At 42.7% G+C, this 19524-nt stretch overlaps 1 protein-coding gene across 6 annotated transcripts in view; it reads left to right on the top strand.

The window, feature by feature from the left end:
- The window catches only part of Stk39 (serine threonine kinase 39), a 266876-nt gene that overhangs the window by 163694 nt on the left and 83658 nt on the right, over positions 1 to 19524 (top strand). For all 6 annotated transcript variants that reach the window (XR_010064688.1, NM_019362.1, XM_008761922.4 and 3 more), the window contains 2 exon segments: positions 4713 to 4775; positions 6636 to 6703. Coding sequence is in view for 5 of the 6 variants with exons in the window: in NM_019362.1 (NP_062235.1) it covers positions 4713 to 4775; positions 6636 to 6703 (131 nt within the window). In the remaining variant the exon portion in view is untranslated.

The following is a 19524-nucleotide window of genomic DNA, read 5'->3' as shown; positions in this document are numbered from 1 at the left end:
TGAGGACTGGTCATCTTTTGACTGAGATCGTTTTTTTACTTAACTTCCTCCATATGATTAATTACCCTAATGCCCGGTGATGATTATGGCATGCCAATACTCACAGAGGAAATTTGAGAATATTTAAATAGCTCCCGGTGTTTCACAGTCAGTAATGAATGCCTGCCTTCCTCAGGCCTCACTATAGAACCTGGAAACTGTGGTCTAGAAGTGATACCTATCCAGACTTCTTCCTTTTATTTTTTAATCAGCAGACGCTTCCTTTTGATTAAGTGAGGCACAGCTTAAGTGGCAGTGGCAGTGGCAGTGGCTGGCTGTGCTTTTAGCAAAGCAGCTGCGGAGCCACAGGCCACACTGTGCCCTGCCCCTGAGCACCTTGCTCTCTTCTCGCTGGCGGAGCTTCCTCGGGTTCCTGCCCACCAATATCGGCTTTCTCAGGTCCCACCTTCCTCCCTGCTGGTTCTTTGAATGACTCTCCCTATTTCACACTTTACAACTTTGCCCAGGGACATTGTTCTCTGTGGTAAGAACACCATGGAGCCTCTGCACTGGGACATACTGGGTACCATGCTGTGTCGGGATTTTAGAGCAATCCTACCTAGCCATTTCGAGCAAACGCTGCCCTCCTTTCCATTGTGACTAGAGCAGAGCACAGAGTTGAGGGGTTTTCATGTGCATCTAAGCTGTCTCTATTGAAAAGTGTAGGTTCTGCATAGATGTAGAGCAAGGGAATACGCCTCACACACCGTCGCTGGCGGTCCCATCACCTTTGGCTAGAAAAGAAGGGCAGTGTTTTATTTGTATGCATGTCCCCTTTGCATACTGGAGATATTGTTTCTGTTTGCTGCTAACACAGATATCCAGGCACTGGAGTAAAAGCAGCACAGAAGTATGAACAGGCTATATTACTTATGAGGTCAGAACAGGAATAAAAGATCACAAGGTGGTTGATGTGGACTTCAGCAACAGCAGCTCTGGTACCACTGTGTTTAAGCAGAGAGAGATGTGGCCTTTTACAAGTCCTCTGCTCGTGAGAGGCCATGCGCCATCCTCGGCAGGCTAAGGAGCACCTGATGAGACTGGTCAGGAAGGTCTGAGCAGGTATTTGTCAGTGGAGCACCAAGGGAAAGGTAGTTCTTGGACCAAATTTAGAGGCTCTACCTTGGAGAGAATTTCCAGTATGGACTTTTAAGCTTTCAGAGTTCAGCTGGTTTGCTTGAAACTCATAGCCCAGCACTTTGAAAAATTGGCCCAGTTTGAAAAATATGATCTTCTGGGAAGCTTACCCACTAGTAATTAATAATTTTCAGCAAATGGATAATTGCCCTCTTCTATTTATCATCTTGTTCTGCGTGAAGACAGAAGTCCACGGAGACCAAAGCTCATTAAGAACAATACTAATATTAGAACTAGCGAGAATTAATTGATGAAAAACTGAGCGCAGACTTCATGTTAGAAGTGTTAGACACCCTGGGGATTTATGCATCAAGAGGAGAATGCCTGCTTTCTGGAGAGCTTTACATCTTTGGGGAAGGGCGTGGAGGAAGTCCTGGCCAAGGACTCGTCTTTAGGGAGTGTTAGCTCATAAATCTTATTGCAGATTTCTAGACCCTGTCCACTATTGGGTTTTGTTTTGCCTTGTTTTCAAGACAGGGTTTCTCTGTGTAGCCCTGGATGCCCTGGAACTTACTTTGTAGACAAGGCTATCTTAGAACTCACAGAGCCCTACCTGCCTCTGCCTCCCGAGTGCTGGGATTGAAAGCATGCACCACCACTGCCTGGCTTGGGCATTGATTCCTCTTTTGAGAAGTGGTTTGGGCTGGCTTTTTGTCAGATTCTGAAGGAAGTTCCTTTTACACAACTCTGGTCAGGTTTGCTTCACTCTTAATTTTCTAGGTGAAAAATGAAGCTGACTTTACTTAAATCCACTTCCCTTTGGTTTCCTTTAGCTGAGGTAGGCCTTCAGCAAGGCTTTCATTTAAACAGTTCCCCTTAAAGGCCAAGACAGTTAGAAGATGGGGAAGACTTAACTACCAACCACAGCAGGCAAAACTTGAAAATCGCGTAGTCATTCTTAGGCTCAGTAGAGTGGAATTTCTTTCCTAGTTTAGGTTAGGTCTAGACAACTCCGATTTTTAACTTCTGATTAAAGGCTAGTGTCTAGACAACTGACTAGGAGAACTGCAGAAGTCACTATGAATGCAGATGTGCAGAATGGCATCCAAGAATGAATTAGTGAATGAATGAATGAACGAACGAACAAACAAATAATGAAATGAGGAAGAAAACATTTCAGAAATCAGCTGAAAAATTGTTTTTGACTTAAGCTAGGCAGGTCCTACAAGAAGGGTGTTGAAGGGCTTTGCCATCCCGTGTGTCTGGGATAATTAGGAAAGTCTTTGTTTGCAGCTCCCAGATCCTGTTCTCATTAGAAAAGTATTTCAATGCGGATTTAGGCTGAATTAATTTTTACCAGGTTTAGCTAAAGATTAAACACATGTGAAGATTACATTTATTTCTGTTGCTTGATGTTTTTTTAAAACTGCCACTAGCTTTTAATACCATGCTGATGAAAGGCGTTTCTCTGGTGCTCAGCAGTGCCAGACGTATTTGTTTTTTACCTTCCTCTGTGGAAGGGCAGAGAAAGACCGGATTTCTTCCCGAGTATATTGTGCTGACGCCTGTCTGTCAGAGGCTGCTCGGCCTGGGTCCCAGCCCCTGCAGTTTAGCGCAGGTGACCACCCTTCAGTGTACTGGTGACTAACGCTGGATTTGTGGTCAGAAAACCTGTGTTTCCAAACATTAGCTCTCTGCTTTAGAATAATTTCCACCTCGTAGAAATGCTACAAACTCAGTAGGCTCCTCCCCCAGTTTCTCCCTGTGTCAGATTCTCATATAATCTGCGCCTATTTATCAAAACTCAAAAATGGATGCTGCCACCTTTTCAGCTAAGTTTCAGAATTCTTAATAGATCCCACCAGTTTGTCCACTAATGGCCTTCTTCTGCTCTAGGGATGCAGTCCAACACAGCACACTGAAATTTGTTGCAGCGTTATTAAAAATAGAAAAAGAGCAGGCGAGGTCCAGCTCTGAGAAGTTGGGAAGCAGACAGTGCCTCCTCTCCCCTCCAGCTCTGAACTGGTTGCCTCTCTTTCACCAGGTCTGAGGTCCCTATCAGGGTCTGTTTCCAGAGTTATATCCAACATTCATTTCTAGTTTTCCTTCTTTCTGCCTGTCAAAATGCAGATCCACTCAAGGCCTTTTCTTGTAGTAAATTGTTTAGATAGGAAGAAGTTTGGTACAGTTTCTGTATTGTTGAAGGGTGACTGCTACTAATCTTCTTGTAGGGTTTCAGTGTAACAGAGTTATGTGGCTGTGGCCTAATTTCATAGGGTTATCGCACAGTGGCGACAATAGGAACTGTACTTGATGGTTAGTGAATATATGTTATATGGGGAAGCTTTCTCTTACCCTGAGCACCCATGTGTGTTTGGAGTGTCTTGTGTTAGAAGTGGCTGTGTCGTGACACGCAGTGTTATACCTACATGGGACGTTGTAAGGTGTGTGGTCCTTCTGTTAAATCACCTGACTGTCTCTTCATCCTGATGATGCCCCAGGAGCAAAGCATCAGGGGAGGAGGGGGGCAGATTGTGGGTCAGCCTGCAGGATTCTTTGAAGGGGTAGTTTGTAGAGGTCCTTGCCTGTGCTGGTAAGTGGTCAGAGATTTGCTGTGTTTCTAAGGGTCATTTTTCACAAACATGTTGTTATTACATAACTTTTCAAACATGAAGCAAAATTAATACCATTATCGTGACATACCAACGACCATGTTTCCTCTGTCACTTAAGGTGCCTTTCCATATATGTGTCCTGTTCACGCCGTTGCCCACCTTAACTCTTCCATGCATTTCAAAGTAAATCAGAGGCATTAATTAATATTGCTTAATTAAATCATTAATAACAATTAATTAATAATACTTCTCACCATCACTTCAGTTTGAATGAAGTTCTTTTGGAGTGAGCACAGAGAGCAAGAATTTATACTCTTGGACTTGAGAAAGTGCTTGCTGCGAAGATTTCTGATGACTTTAGTCTTGATAATAAATTAGAAATAAGATCTCGATCCTTCGTTTTTCATTGCTGTTTCTCTTTGATTGTGGTTGGTTTTGTTGTTGTTGTTGACTTTCTCAAGTTTATGCCCCAGGGTAGAGATCACAAAAGTAGAGCTTTAGGCTGAAATACCTTAGGACCAGACTAGGAATCTTGAGTGAAAAGTTTCGCTCTTGTGGTTCCTTTAGAGAAACGGTTTTGTTGTTGTTTTTCCACCATATTTATTTGTCCAAGCAACAGTGAAAAATTACCCAAAATAATAATGTAAAAGGCAGGTTTCATATCTTTTCATTAAGGTTCCCTTAACATTAGATGGAATGATACTAAGAGATAAAGTTGTTTTTTTAAAGCACACTGTTTAAACCATGTGGGTCATTCCAGGATTTATTATATAGATTCTCCTCTTTCTCTGTCATATTCTGTGACAGAACAAGTGGGCCCTGGAGTCTAAGGGTGGCCAGCAGCATGTGGGACATACTTTATCTAGCTGTTGTTGCCTAAGGTCTTCTAAAATGCCATCTCTGATGATCACGATGTAACGTCCCAGTCACTAACATCTCCCTTTGGCTTCCTGGCTTGTCATAACATTGGTTCTCTTGGCAGATCTCGGTGAACGCTGGTGGCATCCCCGAGCAAATACAGTCCCTCTCCGTGCACGACTCTCAGGTTGGTTCCTTTGCCAGTCATTTTTATTTGAGATGCTTTGTAGACAACTTCACTAAGTTTCAGACGGATAGCCAAGTTCAGGGTAGCGCTCCCAAAATCGGGGGCTTCAAACCAGCAGTAATTGAAACCATTTCTTTAAGCAGATTGTAGAAGGAGAGCATGGTGGAAGACCATCCTTTACAAGATGCTCAGCCCTAAATAACAGGCTTTGGAGAAGGAATAGGTTACCCAAGTGCCTTAGAAATCACTGTACTGTGGGCAGTAAGCAAAGAGAAGAAAATGATTAAGTCCGTTATACTTTAGCCATCAAACACTGTGGTTAATTGATACTTTGCTCCTTTGTTTCTGATTGGATTTCTATAACCTGTCCTGATGATTCTTTTATCATTGAGTTTTATGTGACAATTGAGCTGTACAACTTGTCTTATTAAAATAATAGTCCAGTGACTGTGCAGTGCATGTATAATACGCGCTTAGAACATGTGTATGACAGAAGGCTGTGCTGTGGTTGTGCTGGGTGGCGAAGCCATTGAGGCAAGGGTATGGGTCTAGAGACCGGGGATAGGCCCAAGTGTTTTGTTGTATGATTGTACTTTGATTATATGTGTTTCTGTTTTACCTGCCTTTGTATTTTATGGGGCAGTGTGCATTGCCTATGTGTTTAGACAGAGAGGACTTCATGACTGACTACAGGAAACCTCTCTGAGGTCTGATAGCTACTCCTTGTCTTTTATAGCTACATAAAGACATGCAGAGGTTAACTGGTTTGTGCAAGGCCATGTAGCTAGCTACACGAAAGTAGAAATGGGATCCACTTTCAATCTTTGCACTCTGTCATCTAACTCAGTCAAAGACTCAGAGGTAAACTGTAGGGTTAGCCTCCACATGGAAAACAAATTAGGAGGAAGTATGAGTCCAAAAGCAAAAGAAGTAAACAGAGAACAGGGACAGCACTGATTATTTTTATAATTCACGGCTCACTTTTACATCTCTTATTTTCCCAGCAATCTTCGAGAGGTGGTTTAGCTATTTTGTAAACAGAGCTGCTGGCTTGAGAGTTACTTGCCCATGCTTGCACAGCAGGTTACCAACAGAGCCAAGCTTTTCCTGAAATCTTTTATTTCAGGAGGTCTGATGAAGCCTGGGTATTCACAGGAATATTCTGTGTCATAGAGGCATCCCTGATGGATTATCTGTGTCAGGATGATAGGTGAGAAGTGTAGGGAGGATGAACGTTGATTAATCTGTGTTCACCCCAATGCTTATGTTTAATGTACCCAAGTCATCCCATGCCACCCCATCCCACCCCCCACCACATACAGTCCAGGGATAGAACCTAACGCTCTCTACATAATGGGCAAGCATTCTGCCACCGAGCCACATCTCTAGTCCTTGCTTTTCTGAGACAGGCTCTTGGTCCATAGCCTAAGCTGTACTTAAATTCGCAGCTCTGCTTCCACAGCCTGAATGCTGGAATTACAAGTGTCCCAACCATCCGTGGCACGGTTTCTTACCTTTGTGCATCTCCAAGGTCCAGTGGGTGTTGGCTCTTTGCTCTGGACTAACGAAGTGCCACTTTAGACGGACGGCCTTAATTTGGACTAGATGCAGCAGTACCATGCACGGAATCCATCCTGTGACTGAGGCTGTCTGTGTGGAGCATTCACACCCACAGTATGACGTTAATTAAGCATCTTTCTGATCCTCTAAAAAGGTCTTGGGGAGCCAAAGAAAACCTTCTAGGATAAGCACTAATCTTGAACTTTCCATAAAGGGCTATAGGAGTCAAGAGATACTGAGATTGAATTTATCCTTTTCCCAATAAAGCTTACAGCATTGTTTGTTGTTTTCTTTTCAAAGGGCCAACCAAATGCTAATGAAGACTACAGAGAAGGTCCTTGTGCGGTCAACCTTGTTTTAAGATTAAGGTAAATAACATTATTTTTGCATCCTGTTTTCTTCTCTACAGTACAGTATTCTGACCTCCTCCTTTAACTTTTCATAATATTAGGATAAGGTGAAATTTTTAACTTGATTCTCCCAAACAACAGTGTCCGCCACATTCCTGGAACTAATTACACTCCTTTCATTGCTTGCAAAAAACGATTAATAGGAGGACACCGTTGGAAAGCATCTGTAGGCTCTATGTACACTTCATTATATTTTTTTTCTCCCCTTGCTTTTTTAATCATTTTTTCTTTTTTCTTTTTAACAATGTAAGATCACAGTAAGAGATTTTTAATGAGTCTCTTTCACACTCCAGCAGTCAATTTCTGACAGAAATAAACCATGCTTGTACTACAAGTTGCCTGTTCAGAAGATTTTTCAGTGGCAGGTTTGCCCAGCCACTGTGGAGAAATGACAGATATATTTTGAAAGCACTTTCAATCTTCTAGGAAATGGATACAAATATGGCGCCTGACATTCCACAGCCTGGTGAATGAAAGCTGATTCTATTTTAAGACTCTTTTCAACCTAAAGGCCTGTCTTTGCAGATGTTCTTTGTTAAGGATGTAGTATCTCGAGAGGAAGGGAAATTAGATAAACTTAATTGCAGCCAGCCTACTTTGCCAGGTCAGTCAGAATGCTGTCACATCTCCGAAGTTATGAAGGGGAGTCATGGGTTCTCCTGACAGATTTACACACAAAGCTTTTGTGGTTAGTGGGCGTATCCACAGACGTGGCTGGGAGAAGTGGGTCTGCAGCAAGGCCAAGGTTGGTTTCCAACTCATGGGGTCAGCATAGTCCATAGGAAGAGAGTGCCATTGCTGTGAGCACCCCTCCCTTCTTACAGTGGCACAGACTCTGTTCACGCGTGCCTTCTAGGGCGGGCCACAGGAGTACTTGGTGACATTTAAGTTAGAGTGGATGTTGAAACCAAAGACTGAAGCTATTACAATGCAATAGCTTTGCTGAAGAATGGAGAAGGCCATTTCATGGTTTTACCTTTGCAACCAAGGTAGAGATTTAAATATTCAAATTTGATCCATTGTATATGTAATTCTCTGCAAGAAAAACCTACATCGAATGAAAAGAAAGGATGGGAATGTTGGTATATAATATTGAAGGTATTGTTCGGAATAGTTTTATGTCAACTTGACATTAGCTAATGTCATCTGAGAGGAGGAAACCTCAATTAAGAAAATACCTCCATAACATCAGGTTGTAGACAAGCCTACGAGGCATTTTCTTGATTAGTGACTAGGGAGGGTTGTACCCAGCCCATTGTGTGTGGTGCCATCCCTGGGCTGGTGATCCAGTCTTCTATAAGAAAACAGGCTGAGCAAGCCATGGGGAGCAAGCCAGTAAAGCAGCACTCCTCCATGGCCTCTGCATCGGCTCCTGCTTTCAGGTTCCTGCCAGCTTCAGTTGCTGTCCTGACATCTTTGATGACGGACAGTGTTTTCCTCTACAAGGTGCTTTGGCCGTGGTGTTTCATCACAGCAGTAGTAACTCGAAGACAGATGTATTAGACTTAATGATGTGTAAAATGTACCCGAAATGGTGGCATGAAGCAACATCCCCTTACTCTTTCATCATGTTAGAAGTGCAGGGCCAGCTTTGCTGGAGTCTGCAATATCTTATAAGACTGAAACTAAGGTATTCTGCCTCTTGTGGATCAAGGTATTCTGCTAAGCTCACCTAGGCTGTTGGCCAAACTGAATTCTTTAGGCTTTTAGGAATACCTCACCCTATTTATTATTATTAGTCTTCTCCATACCAAGGGGAGAGGGTTATGAAATAGGCTGTGCACGTGATGAAATAGAACTTTTAGGGTCATCCCAGAGCTCTGAAATACCCAGAACACCTCTCTAAATAAGGCCACATTAGAATGTAGACATCTAGTGGAAGTTAAGAGTCAAGCTTGAGGCAGAGTGAGTAGCATTGGCAAGGATTCTGTGGAGGAAGCACTGATGAGCAGTTATTTAAGCTCCAGGAAACCCGTGTGGGCAGAGAGGTGGGCAGGGTATGAGATCGCACTTAGTATGGGAGCCTAGTCTTGTAGCCTGTGTAGCTTCTGGAAAAGAGTTTTGCCTTCTCTGTTAGAGGCTCAGAAAGCCTGTGGGCAGAAGAGTGAGGTAAACTGAGTCAAACTTTAAAACAATCACTGCAGCCGCCTTGTGGAAAATGTATTTAATGTTTTTACAGCAAGGTGCTGTTCAGAGTTTATTTTCTGGCCCTATCTATCTGGTGTTATGTGTTCTTCTATCCGTACGGTTATTGGGGTGATTTGAGTAAAATGGGCCCCCATAGGCTCATAGGGAGTGGCACTGTCAGGAATTGTGGCCTTGCTGGAGTTATGTGTGGCCTGTTTGGAAGTGTGTCACGCTGTGGGTGGGCCTTGAAGTTTCAGAAACTCAAGCTAGGCTTGGTGTCACTCTCTCTCCTGTCACCTGTGGATAAGGATGCAGAGTTCTTTGCTACCTCTCTAGTGCCATGTCTGCCTGCATGTTGCCATGCTTTCAGTTGTGATGATCCTGGACTGAGCCTCTGACAGGCAACCCAGCCCCAACTAAATGTTTTCCTTTGTAAGTGTTGCCACAGTCATGATCTCTCTTCACAACAATAGAAACCTAACCAAGACATGTATGTATGTATTTGCTTAGTTTGAGCAAGTTTTCTTCTGTGATCTTATTGAAGAGCAATTCTGTGCCATCAACCTGGGGAGTCTTCTCATTCATCCATGGTGGTGGCTGATGGAGGGAGGGAGTGCAACCATTTTTGGAGAAAATATTTACCAATTCCTCTAGAGTTTGACAGAAAATATTATTAATGGAATCATAATCATTATTTCCTGAGATACACAAGACAGTTGGGGTAGTATCAAGAGTTTTGTCAATGTACACATCAAGTCGGTATTCAGATGCTGATAATCCAAAAGATGCAAGGAGAAAGACCACCAACCCAAGTCATTATGGCAGAATTAATTAAAGTAAACATTTAATTAACACAAGTAATTAATTAAAGCAAGCCGTTTTATTTATGAATGTGGACTGCTAGGTTCATGAGGTCAGCCTTGAAAATGAGGAAGACAAAGTTTATGTAACTCAGGGGTAGGGAGTTTCCAAATGGGGGATTTGGCTGGCAAAATAGGCCCAATCCTTGAGAGAGAAAAGGCTTAATCATAAGTGGGAATTACCCTACTTTGTCCTTACTATAAGACATCCTTTAAGTCTCAGATTGAGGTAGGCTATATGCTTTCAAGGGCCTGGGCTCACAAAATGAATTTAAAACACCCGATGCCTTGGTGTTTAAAGCCGAGACAGTTGATGTCAAGGTAACAACCCAAAGATTGGGAGAGAGAGGTGTGTCTGAGTTAGGGTTTCTATTACTGTGATGAAACACCATGACCAGTAGCAACTTCTAGAATGAAGGGTTTATTTGGCTTACTTGTCCATGGGACCTAGTCTCCTGAGAGCAGCCAAGGCAGGAGCATGGAGGCAGGAAGTGAAGCAGAAGCCATGGAGGAGTGCTACTTACTGGTTTGCTCAGCCTGCTTTTCTATGTGAGAAAAAGGCGACTTGCAATGGGATGGCACCACCCACAGTGAGCTGGGCCCTCCTTCCTCATTAGTCAAGAAAATCTCCCCACGGGGCTTGCCTATGGCAATCTGATAGAGGTTCTCTAGAGCTCCCTCCCTCCCTCTACCCCTCCCACCCTTCCTTCCCCTCTCCTTTTCCCTCCCTCCCTCTCTCTGCCCTCTCTCTTCCCCTTCCTCCTTCCCTGCTTCCCCCCTCCCCCGCCACCATGAATGCCTACCTCAGCCCCATACTGTTGTTTGAGACAGGGTTTAGCTATGTAGCTCTGGCTGTTCTGGTGCTCACAGTGCAGACCAGGCTAGACTCAAGTTCACAGAGCTCTGCTTCCCAAGTGCTAGGATTCAAGGCACATGACTGGTTTTGAAGACTTTTTCTTAATTGAGGCTCTTTTTTAATAATTGTAGCTTGATTATCATATTGACAAAAACAAAAACAAACAAACAAAACAACAACCCTGTCTGGACAAGGTGAAACCCTTGTCTCACCTTCTGGCTTCTGCTGAGATGTTATTTTGTCTGGCTGGAGCATGCTGGGATCTTGTGCATACTCTCAACATTGCTGAGTGGTCATTTGTGTAGTTGCTGTGTTGTGTCCAGAAATCCTTCATTGTAAGAGGAGGCAATTGACTACACTTTTTGTGCCCTCTCTTCTGGGAGACAATTCTTGAGCCTTGGGACAGGGGAGTGATATAAATGAACCATTTGGAGCCGATCCCAGTATAGTCTGTTATTCTCTGGGCATAGACTACTTGTGGGTCTCTGTGTTAATGGCTGTTTACCACACAAAGAACCTCTTTTAGTGAGGGTTGAGACTCTATGGGCTTAAAAAGACTTGAAGTTGAATGGGTAGGGAGATAGTGGTACATCTGAGAGGAGTTGTGAATATGATCAAAGTATACTCTATGGAGTTCTCAAAGAGTTAATAGCAATATTACGTAAAGACAAAAGCAGAGATTGGAAATAAGAGAGTTGGCCCTCTGATGAACTGAATTTAAGATACAATGACGAGGGGGATTGTGATACATGAAGAGTAGACAAATTCTGTTTGTCCAGGCAGTCCTCATTGTATACCTGTGCACCCAATAGCATCCTCTTCTTCCTCTGAAAAGACCTGTGTGCCTGTCAGCCTCCCCCAACTTCCCCTGAAAATGTCATCTTCATTCTGAGAGTAGGAAATTGGGAAATCTACTTTGAAATGACAGTCTACAAGAAAAGACAATGCATTGTGGGTCTGGGTAGGATATGTCTCCTTTATTCTTTCCCTTATGTTCATAGACAAAGACCAAGGAGGCAAAAGTCTACTTTTTCATTGAAAAGGATTAATTATTCTTTAAAACTGATTCAGTATATATAAGATAGGGAAAACATACTTAAACCTTTAGTCTCTGTGTCAAGTGCTGGACATAGATAAAATGTAAATTTTCCCTTTTATGCACTTCACCAGTATTTTCTTCTCCATAATATATTAATTATATATATTATATGTAATATAATATATGTATTATAGAATAATGTATAAGATCAGAAAAGTTCTTGGATATACTTCAGCAGGATGACCCCAACTATGATGTCACCTTGTGTTTCACATAATGTCAAGACACGTTTATAACATTTTTGGATCAAGTAAAAAATTTAACCATTAATGTACTTTTAATTAAATAAAAATGTGGGATTGCAGAGTGGCTCTGCGGTTAAGAGCTTTGTGCTGGTCCTGCATAGCACCAAGGTTTACCTCCCAGCATATGCATTGGTCAGCTTAACAACCCCGTGAAATTCCCAACTCCAGAGGATCCGATGGCTTGTCTTTATCTCCACAGATACATCAGCACAGCCCTGCACAAATAAAGTTATGTAAATCTTTTTCAAAAGTAGTCATGGGGACTTCAAAGACTGTTTATCAGTTAAGAATACCGGGTGTTCTTCTAGAGGACCTGAATTTAATTTCCAGAACTAACCCTTCATAACTCCAGTCCTAGGGGATCTGGTACCCTCTTCTGGCCTCCCTGGGTACTGTACACGTGCAGGCAAACATTCATACACATAAAATAAAAATAAAGGAAAAGAGTTAGTCACATATATAACATGAAGCATTCACGTTTTAGAATTGTTTAATCGTTTTTATCATTTGGAAAATGATAAATCTATCACGTGTGTTAATATGTCACTTCCTTTGTGTTCACTGCTGTTCATGCCTTGACAGCTCAGCTCGGCTGTATAGATTGCATTTTAAAGTTTGCAGAAGTCGACCACAGCAGTTGATGTATCTAGATTGTCTGACTCGGTGTGTCCATTTATTAGCTCATAATGAGTTTAGCTTATTCTAAGGTAGTGGCAGCATCAGATCCAGATGGACCCTCGAAGGCCCCAGGTGAATACACTGGCTCCCTGTTGGTAGGGGAAGGCTGTCTCTGGAGTAGAATTCTACCTTAACAGACATTTGAAAGTACAACAAATCACTACCTTTATTGAATTACTGTTTTAATCTTCCCACTAAAAGGCACACTGTAGGGAATACACTCAGAAAATTATGATTCCAGAAAGCACGCTAATCTGTTAGGAAGTGTTGGCCGCTGTGTTAGCATGGGTACACCAGAATTCTATTCTCATCATTGTTCAGGGGGAATTAGTTAGGTTTCCAGCTGGCGAAATAGGGTTAATTGTATAGTTCTCCAGTCAAGTGGCCAGGAGCCTTGATTAATTGCCCACCCAGGGGTTAAATACTGTGGGCATTGGGCTCCATTATGCAAAACTCTTTTCTGCATCCTCCCCCTTCCCTCTTCAACAAACTACTGATTTGCTGGCTTTCTTTGTGCAAAATTCTGGTGAAGAGACGAAGATGAACGTGACAAGGTTTCTCCCCTCTGAGCGGCCTCTTCATAGGCAGAGAGATCCCAGTCTGCACAACAGCCTAGAAAATGACGAGTGCGTCAGAAAACAGACTGAAAGGAGCCATGAGCAGTTAGGTGTAGGTGGGGGCTCTTTGTCTGGCTGTTATCTTTGGTTTGCTTGTTCCCATGGTAACCAGTGTTTACACTTCTTAGTGGCTCCATTTGGAGCCAAGAAGTAGGTAGGAGGCATCTGGGGGCACTGTCAGGCTGCTGGCCTCTGAAAATGACTTGCAGTCCTATATTATTTCTGACAAAACTACTTTTGCCTCTCAATGAAGCGATAATGTATTATTTTGTAGGTGACAAATTATTAGAAGTGCAGTTCTCTAGTCTGAAATATATTTGCCATCTTACTTAACTCTTTGGATGTTCTTGTCCAGATATTTTCTCTTCTTTTAGAACTGGAGGGATTGTCGGGTGTTTGTTTTCATTGGTGGCGTCCTTCACAATGGCGAAGGGCCCAGTATGTGCCAGATCCCGTGAGAAGCACGCTACATGTTTTATCTTGTTAATCACCATATCTTATTAGCACATCACTGCTGGTACCGACAGCCCACAGGTAGGAATGCAAGGTTCACAGTCATGCAGTCGTGTGTCCTACACTGTAAAGCCTTCAAGACTCCGGAACACACAGGTCTTTGCCCTTCTCCACTAGACCCTTCGGCCTTGCTTTATTCCGTTCTGTCATGAATGCATTTAGAAATGAATATATTCAGGACTGCTAAGCCTTCACTCTTCTCATTAACACTCCGTGTGAATTTTCTTTTAACAATGTTTCCTGATAAACTCATCATTAATGTTGTGACAGAAATGCCTGAAAATATTTTTTCTTGGGGATGTTAAAGGTGATGATTGAATTGTCAGCCAGTGTTTGTGGTGTTAGGTAATTTCAAAAGCGTGCCCTATCACTTGCCTGATTTCATTTTTCCTCTCGATCTACACTTGCTGCCAACAGATGAAAGGGAAAGATCTGAGTGAGCTCGTAGGTGGATTTCCTGTAGTCCCATGCTACTTTGCGTTGGCCAGCAGGTATCTGGGTCTCATGCTGAGCCAGCATCTCGGTGATATGGTACAAAGAGACATGCAAAGGTATACCATGCAAGGTAGTACAGGGTGTCCTGTTCTGTGCACACAGATTGCACCTGCTAGTAAACATGACAGATGAAGGGTGGTTTATGTTAATGGAGATTTGGTAATGCAAAGGGAGCAAAGTAGAAGATTGAAATTGGCTAATTGTAAGACACCAATTTTAAAACTACACATTTAAGCCAGAAGACCCTGAATCTAAATAATATTGGCAATACACAATGTATAGAGCTTTTAAAAGCTGTTACTATTTATTTATTCATTTATTTCCAAGCCATATATGGTCAGCTTAAGACAGTTAAAGCAAAAGGCAACAGAAGAAGCATGTGGCTGCAGTGTCGCTCAGTTGTAGGACACCTGCCTAGCATGCAGGAGTACTCGACCTTACTCTGTGGTTCCATGAAAAGAGGAAAAAGGAGATCATGCATACATTAATACAAACGGAGTATTCTTCTAAATACATGTTTATACAGGGTTTACATTTTAAAAAAATAATATTTGACAAGCATTTTATATTTTTGTAAAACAGCATATGCTGGCTAGTCTGTTTTGAAACATATCTTAGATTCATTTTATATTGATGAATTTATATCTGCACACTCCTTTTTGATGATTTACTTATGTTTTAATTGAATGAGTCAAGACTTACGGTACTTAGAAACATGTGGTACGGAGCTGTAGTGCACTTGCTTGCCATCCAGGAGGTCCTTGGGCTCAATCCCTGACGCAGTGGTGGGGGCCATTATTTGTTATTGGAAGAAGCCTCGGGTTTTGGAGAATCCATGCTGTATAATTAAGAGAACCTGAATTTTATCCCCAGTACACACATACATTTCTTAATGTGGTATTGTATATGTAATCCAAGCTCTGGGAAAATGAAGATGGTAGATCCCTGGAGCTTGCCGGCCTATCATCCTAGTCTAATTGGCAAGCCCTAGGGACCGGTAAGAAACCCTGTCTCAAAAAGAAACAAACAAAAACAAACCCAAACTCCAGAGGAACATTATGGAAGGTGGACAACTGACCCCCACTTGTATGCACGCGCAAGTGCAAGTGTTTATGCACGCACACACACACACACACACACACACACACTCACACATCAGTATACACACATCAGTATACACACACCAGCACATGTAAATGAGTACACATTCAAGCACTGTACATACATTATGTAGTACCTATTTGTTATACTGTGCAAGAGTGATTCCTGAGGGAAAAACAATCCCATTTGCACTAAAGTTTTACCTTTCTACAATGTTCTTAGATTGTGAGGAATTTATAGATATATTTAACCAAGTATGAGTCAGAGCACATGGGGCCCTGGAAGAGCTGGTTGTGGCTCATGGGTTATCTGAGGATGACAGTGGCCCTGCAGCAGCAGACATCATTGTGTAGCTGAGTCCTGCAGCAGGATCTAACTAAGCAGCCTGCACTGACTAACTGCAGAAATGGAAGATGTCTACTCATGATTTGCTCACCAGAAGCTGAACATAGAGATCGGGGGTTCATCTTGAAGTTTTGCTTTCGGGGAGGGTTGTTATTTCTAAATGGCATGTTATAACCAGTCATGCCTTGGCTGTTTGATTGGAGCACCCTGGGATATTGGGAGCTGCCATGCAGGGTTTGATAGTTGAAAGAGATGAGCAATTGACTGAGTTCTTAGGATTTTATGTAGCGTACCATTTCACACACAGAAGAGCTGATTCTTAAAAACAGACGCATTTTCCTGACTTTTTATATCATCATGACTCACAGGATTGCTTATATGGACAATTCCTTATTTTTAATGGCGAAGGACCAGCCTCTCTCGCCTTGGAGAGGGTTTCTGAGGAAGGGATAGATGTTTGAGGGTGGCAAACAAACCATTTGAAGTTAAATCGTGGGTTCCAGACTGCTCTTTCTTTGTGTTCTGAGAAATCTCTCTCTTGCTGTTCTAAAAACTCTTGGGATAGCTCATCTGTTGCAGGTCAAAAAGCCCAGTCTTTTATTTACATATCAATTCAGTCATTCCCCCTGGTTCCCTTTTGATTATCCCATGAGTCAGCATCTCATGATTCTTAGAAGGAGAGAGCAAGCACATTGTTTTTTAAACATTGCAAAAGAATTGAGAGGTCTGCCTGCCTTTGTTAAGCACAGACAATAAGCTAGCTGGGTAGGACCCTGCCCTGAAATTACCACTGCTACAATGCCTAAGCCTGGACCTAAACTCCTTCTGTCTCAGGCTGACCTTGAACTCAGGAATCTACCTGCCTTTGTAAGCATAAACAGAAAAACTTAGCTGTGTGTTGCCCCGTGATCCCCACTCCCCAAATCTTTTCATCTCCTTCCTTAGTATCTTTCTGACAGGCTGGCTCATAATTCAGCTGCCTCTGTTCTTTTAGATCTCTGAAGCTCCTTATATAAATCATATTGCATTCTTATATTTTTACATACTTGAGAAATTATATATTTTTGAATTTGTGTTTTCAGAAGTTTTTCCCACAGCCTTAAGGGCTGCCCTAAGGGTCTCAGAATTTACCATATAATATGCTGAAATATTAGGCACACACTTGCTTCCTAGACCTGTGCTGTCATTGATTACCATGGAGTCATTAACCTTGTCAGAGGGACATTCCTCAAAGGAGGAACTTGAAATCATGTGTATTATTACAGATACAAGCCTTAGGCCCATGGCAGCCATCCATACCTGTGGAAGCTCACGCCTTGCTGGCCCTGTTCCAGATGCAGGGCCATGTAATGCTGTCCCTTACATGGACAAGCTGGACTCGGACTTTTATTTTTTTTCCTTTCTTTTTTTTTCGGAGCTGGGGACCGAACCCAGGGTCTTGTGCTTGCTAGGCAAGTGCTCTACCACTGAGCTAAATCCCCAACCCCAACTCGGACTTTTATATCACAGCATGAAACAGTTACTAGATTTTAGCCACAAGAATTCCCAGTCACATTGGTACTTGGGTATAATCTCTATCCTTTGTTCTTTTAAATATTTGCATCTAAAATAGATCTGGAGTCTGTGCCGCAGACTCTGAGGACCTTTTCTGTGGGGGAGATATCAGAGAAGCCACACTAAGTGTGTACATGTTTGAGCATCCTTTGTCTAGTGTGGGTACCCAGTTTGGGTTGCTCCCCTAGTCTTGCCACCAGTCCTAGTGCCTCTTCTACCGCAGGACCTCTGGCCTCAATGCCTACTCTTTAAAGTATCAGCATGCTGTGCTTCTGTTCCCAGACTTCTCTGTGGCAGTATGCTCCCCAGTGTGGCAGTTTGAATGGAATCGTCCCTATAGGCTCTCAGGGAATGGCACTATTTCAGAGTATTAGGACATGTGGCCTTGTTGGAATAAGTATGGCCTTATTTGAGGAAGTGTGTCACTGGGGGTTGGGGGTGGGCTTTGAGGTTTCAGAAGCTGAAGCCAAGCCCAGGGGCTCTCTCTACCTCTTCCTATTCAGATGTGGGACTCTCGGGTCCTTCTGCAGCACCATGTCAGCCTATGTTCTGCCATGCTTCCCACCATGGTGTTAATGGTCTAAACTTCGGGACCCGTAAGCCAGCCCCGATGGAATGATTTCCAATATGAGTGTTGCCATAGTCATGGTGTCTGTTCACAGAAAGAGAATTCTTCACTAAGCCTAGCAAAACCATTGTCTGCATACCCTCTTTTCCCATTGAGAAAACCCTACAGTTATGTACCTCTAATGCACTGTGCTTTTTAGTTGACCTTTAGGTAGCTAAAGAGTGGAATCTGTCGTGCACCTTTAGTTTTCTGGGTCTCTTCAAGGGAACCTCACATCTCGCCTCAGAAAAGTGGGATGCACCACTCCATGTTCCACATGCACTCACGTGGAGCTCTTATATCACTGTGATGTGTGCAGCAGGGGCTGCCTCACCTTGTCATGATTCCACTGTCAGTCCAACCACATGATTGGCAGGTGGCCTATTATGCTAAACTCGGGTGGGTCACATCCTGAGACTCACACGTCTTCCATGAACTCTTGCTCCATTCTTATGAGCTTTTTGATGTCTTTGCATCAAAACCACATCTTAAAAGTAGGAGAGACACCTTCAGAAGTTTGGGTGACATTTATGTCAGTGTTAATCACCTGATACTTTGACTGACAACATCCTGAAATTTTAACAAATACCTTCATACATATTTTTTCTTCTTTCTGCTGCTCTTGCAGAGTCTCTCTCCCTTCTCCTGTTTTATATTCCACCCTTCTAGCTGCTGCTAAGGTAACCTTCTGCTCTTTAACAGTCTAAAAATTCCCCCCCCAGTTTTACCAGGGGCGGGTGACTCTTAGGACCTGTCCCCTTGATCAGAGCTGAATAATTCTAGAGACTGTTTGCAAAGTTATTTCTGCTCTCAGCTACCATATCCCTGGAGATAATGAGGGGTAAGATTTCTCCTTCAAATATTGAGTTTTGGAATTGTAACAAGCATATTTCATTTGGGGGTTTTCCTGTGTATCAACTTTTCTTTCCCAGCGGAAGCAGACTTCTTGGAGTATAATTTCTACTTCATTTTGTAATCCTCGATACACTAGAATACTTTGTCCTTTTTGGTGAAATTCATACAGTTAACTGGTTTTGTGTGCGAAGTCTCTGCTGACCCTTGAACGTCTTTGAGTGGTCTTGGTACTCACCTGCCATGGCTGCCATTACAGATTACTGCAAGCCTTGTAACCCAAGACAGCGCAGAATGGTTCTCTTCCAGATGTGTGGGTCAGAGGGTCACTGTGTACAGGGAGTTCTGCGGGGATACTTTCTTTCCTCATCTTCCCCAACTTCTAGATGGTTCAGTCCTAAGCCAGCCGCTGAATGCCTCTCTGTACCTGTTACCTTCTCTTCTGACCACAATGAGGAAGTCCATATTGTCAAGGGTCCTTGTGGTTCTAATAAGCTTTCCAGAGTAACTTCAATCTAAAATTCTCTAATTCCATCTTCTGTATTGGATTTTTGAGCTTCAGCCATGGATATGTTTAGATGTCTGTAACTCTGGCAGTAGAGAAACAATGCAAGTGTTTCTCTTCAGTTAAAGGTATATAACTTTTCCACTGATTTGTTTTATATATAGATACAGATACAGATACAGATTTAGATATAGAATCGATCTGTCTCATATATCTCTTGCTGTTTCTGAGGCTGATATTCACTTGAAGATAGGCAGTGAAATCTCCTGACTTTTATGAAACAGTTGAGGAGTACCTAGTTTTTATAGCATGTCACATGCTATAA

The sequence above is a fragment of the Rattus norvegicus genome, chromosome 3 (genome assembly GCF_036323735.1).
Source record: "Rattus norvegicus strain BN/NHsdMcwi chromosome 3, GRCr8, whole genome shotgun sequence".
Classification (NCBI taxonomy): domain Eukaryota; kingdom Metazoa; phylum Chordata; class Mammalia; order Rodentia; family Muridae; genus Rattus; species Rattus norvegicus.
Note: the sequence above shows the minus strand (reverse complement) of the source record. Positions and strands in the feature narration are given on the sequence as shown.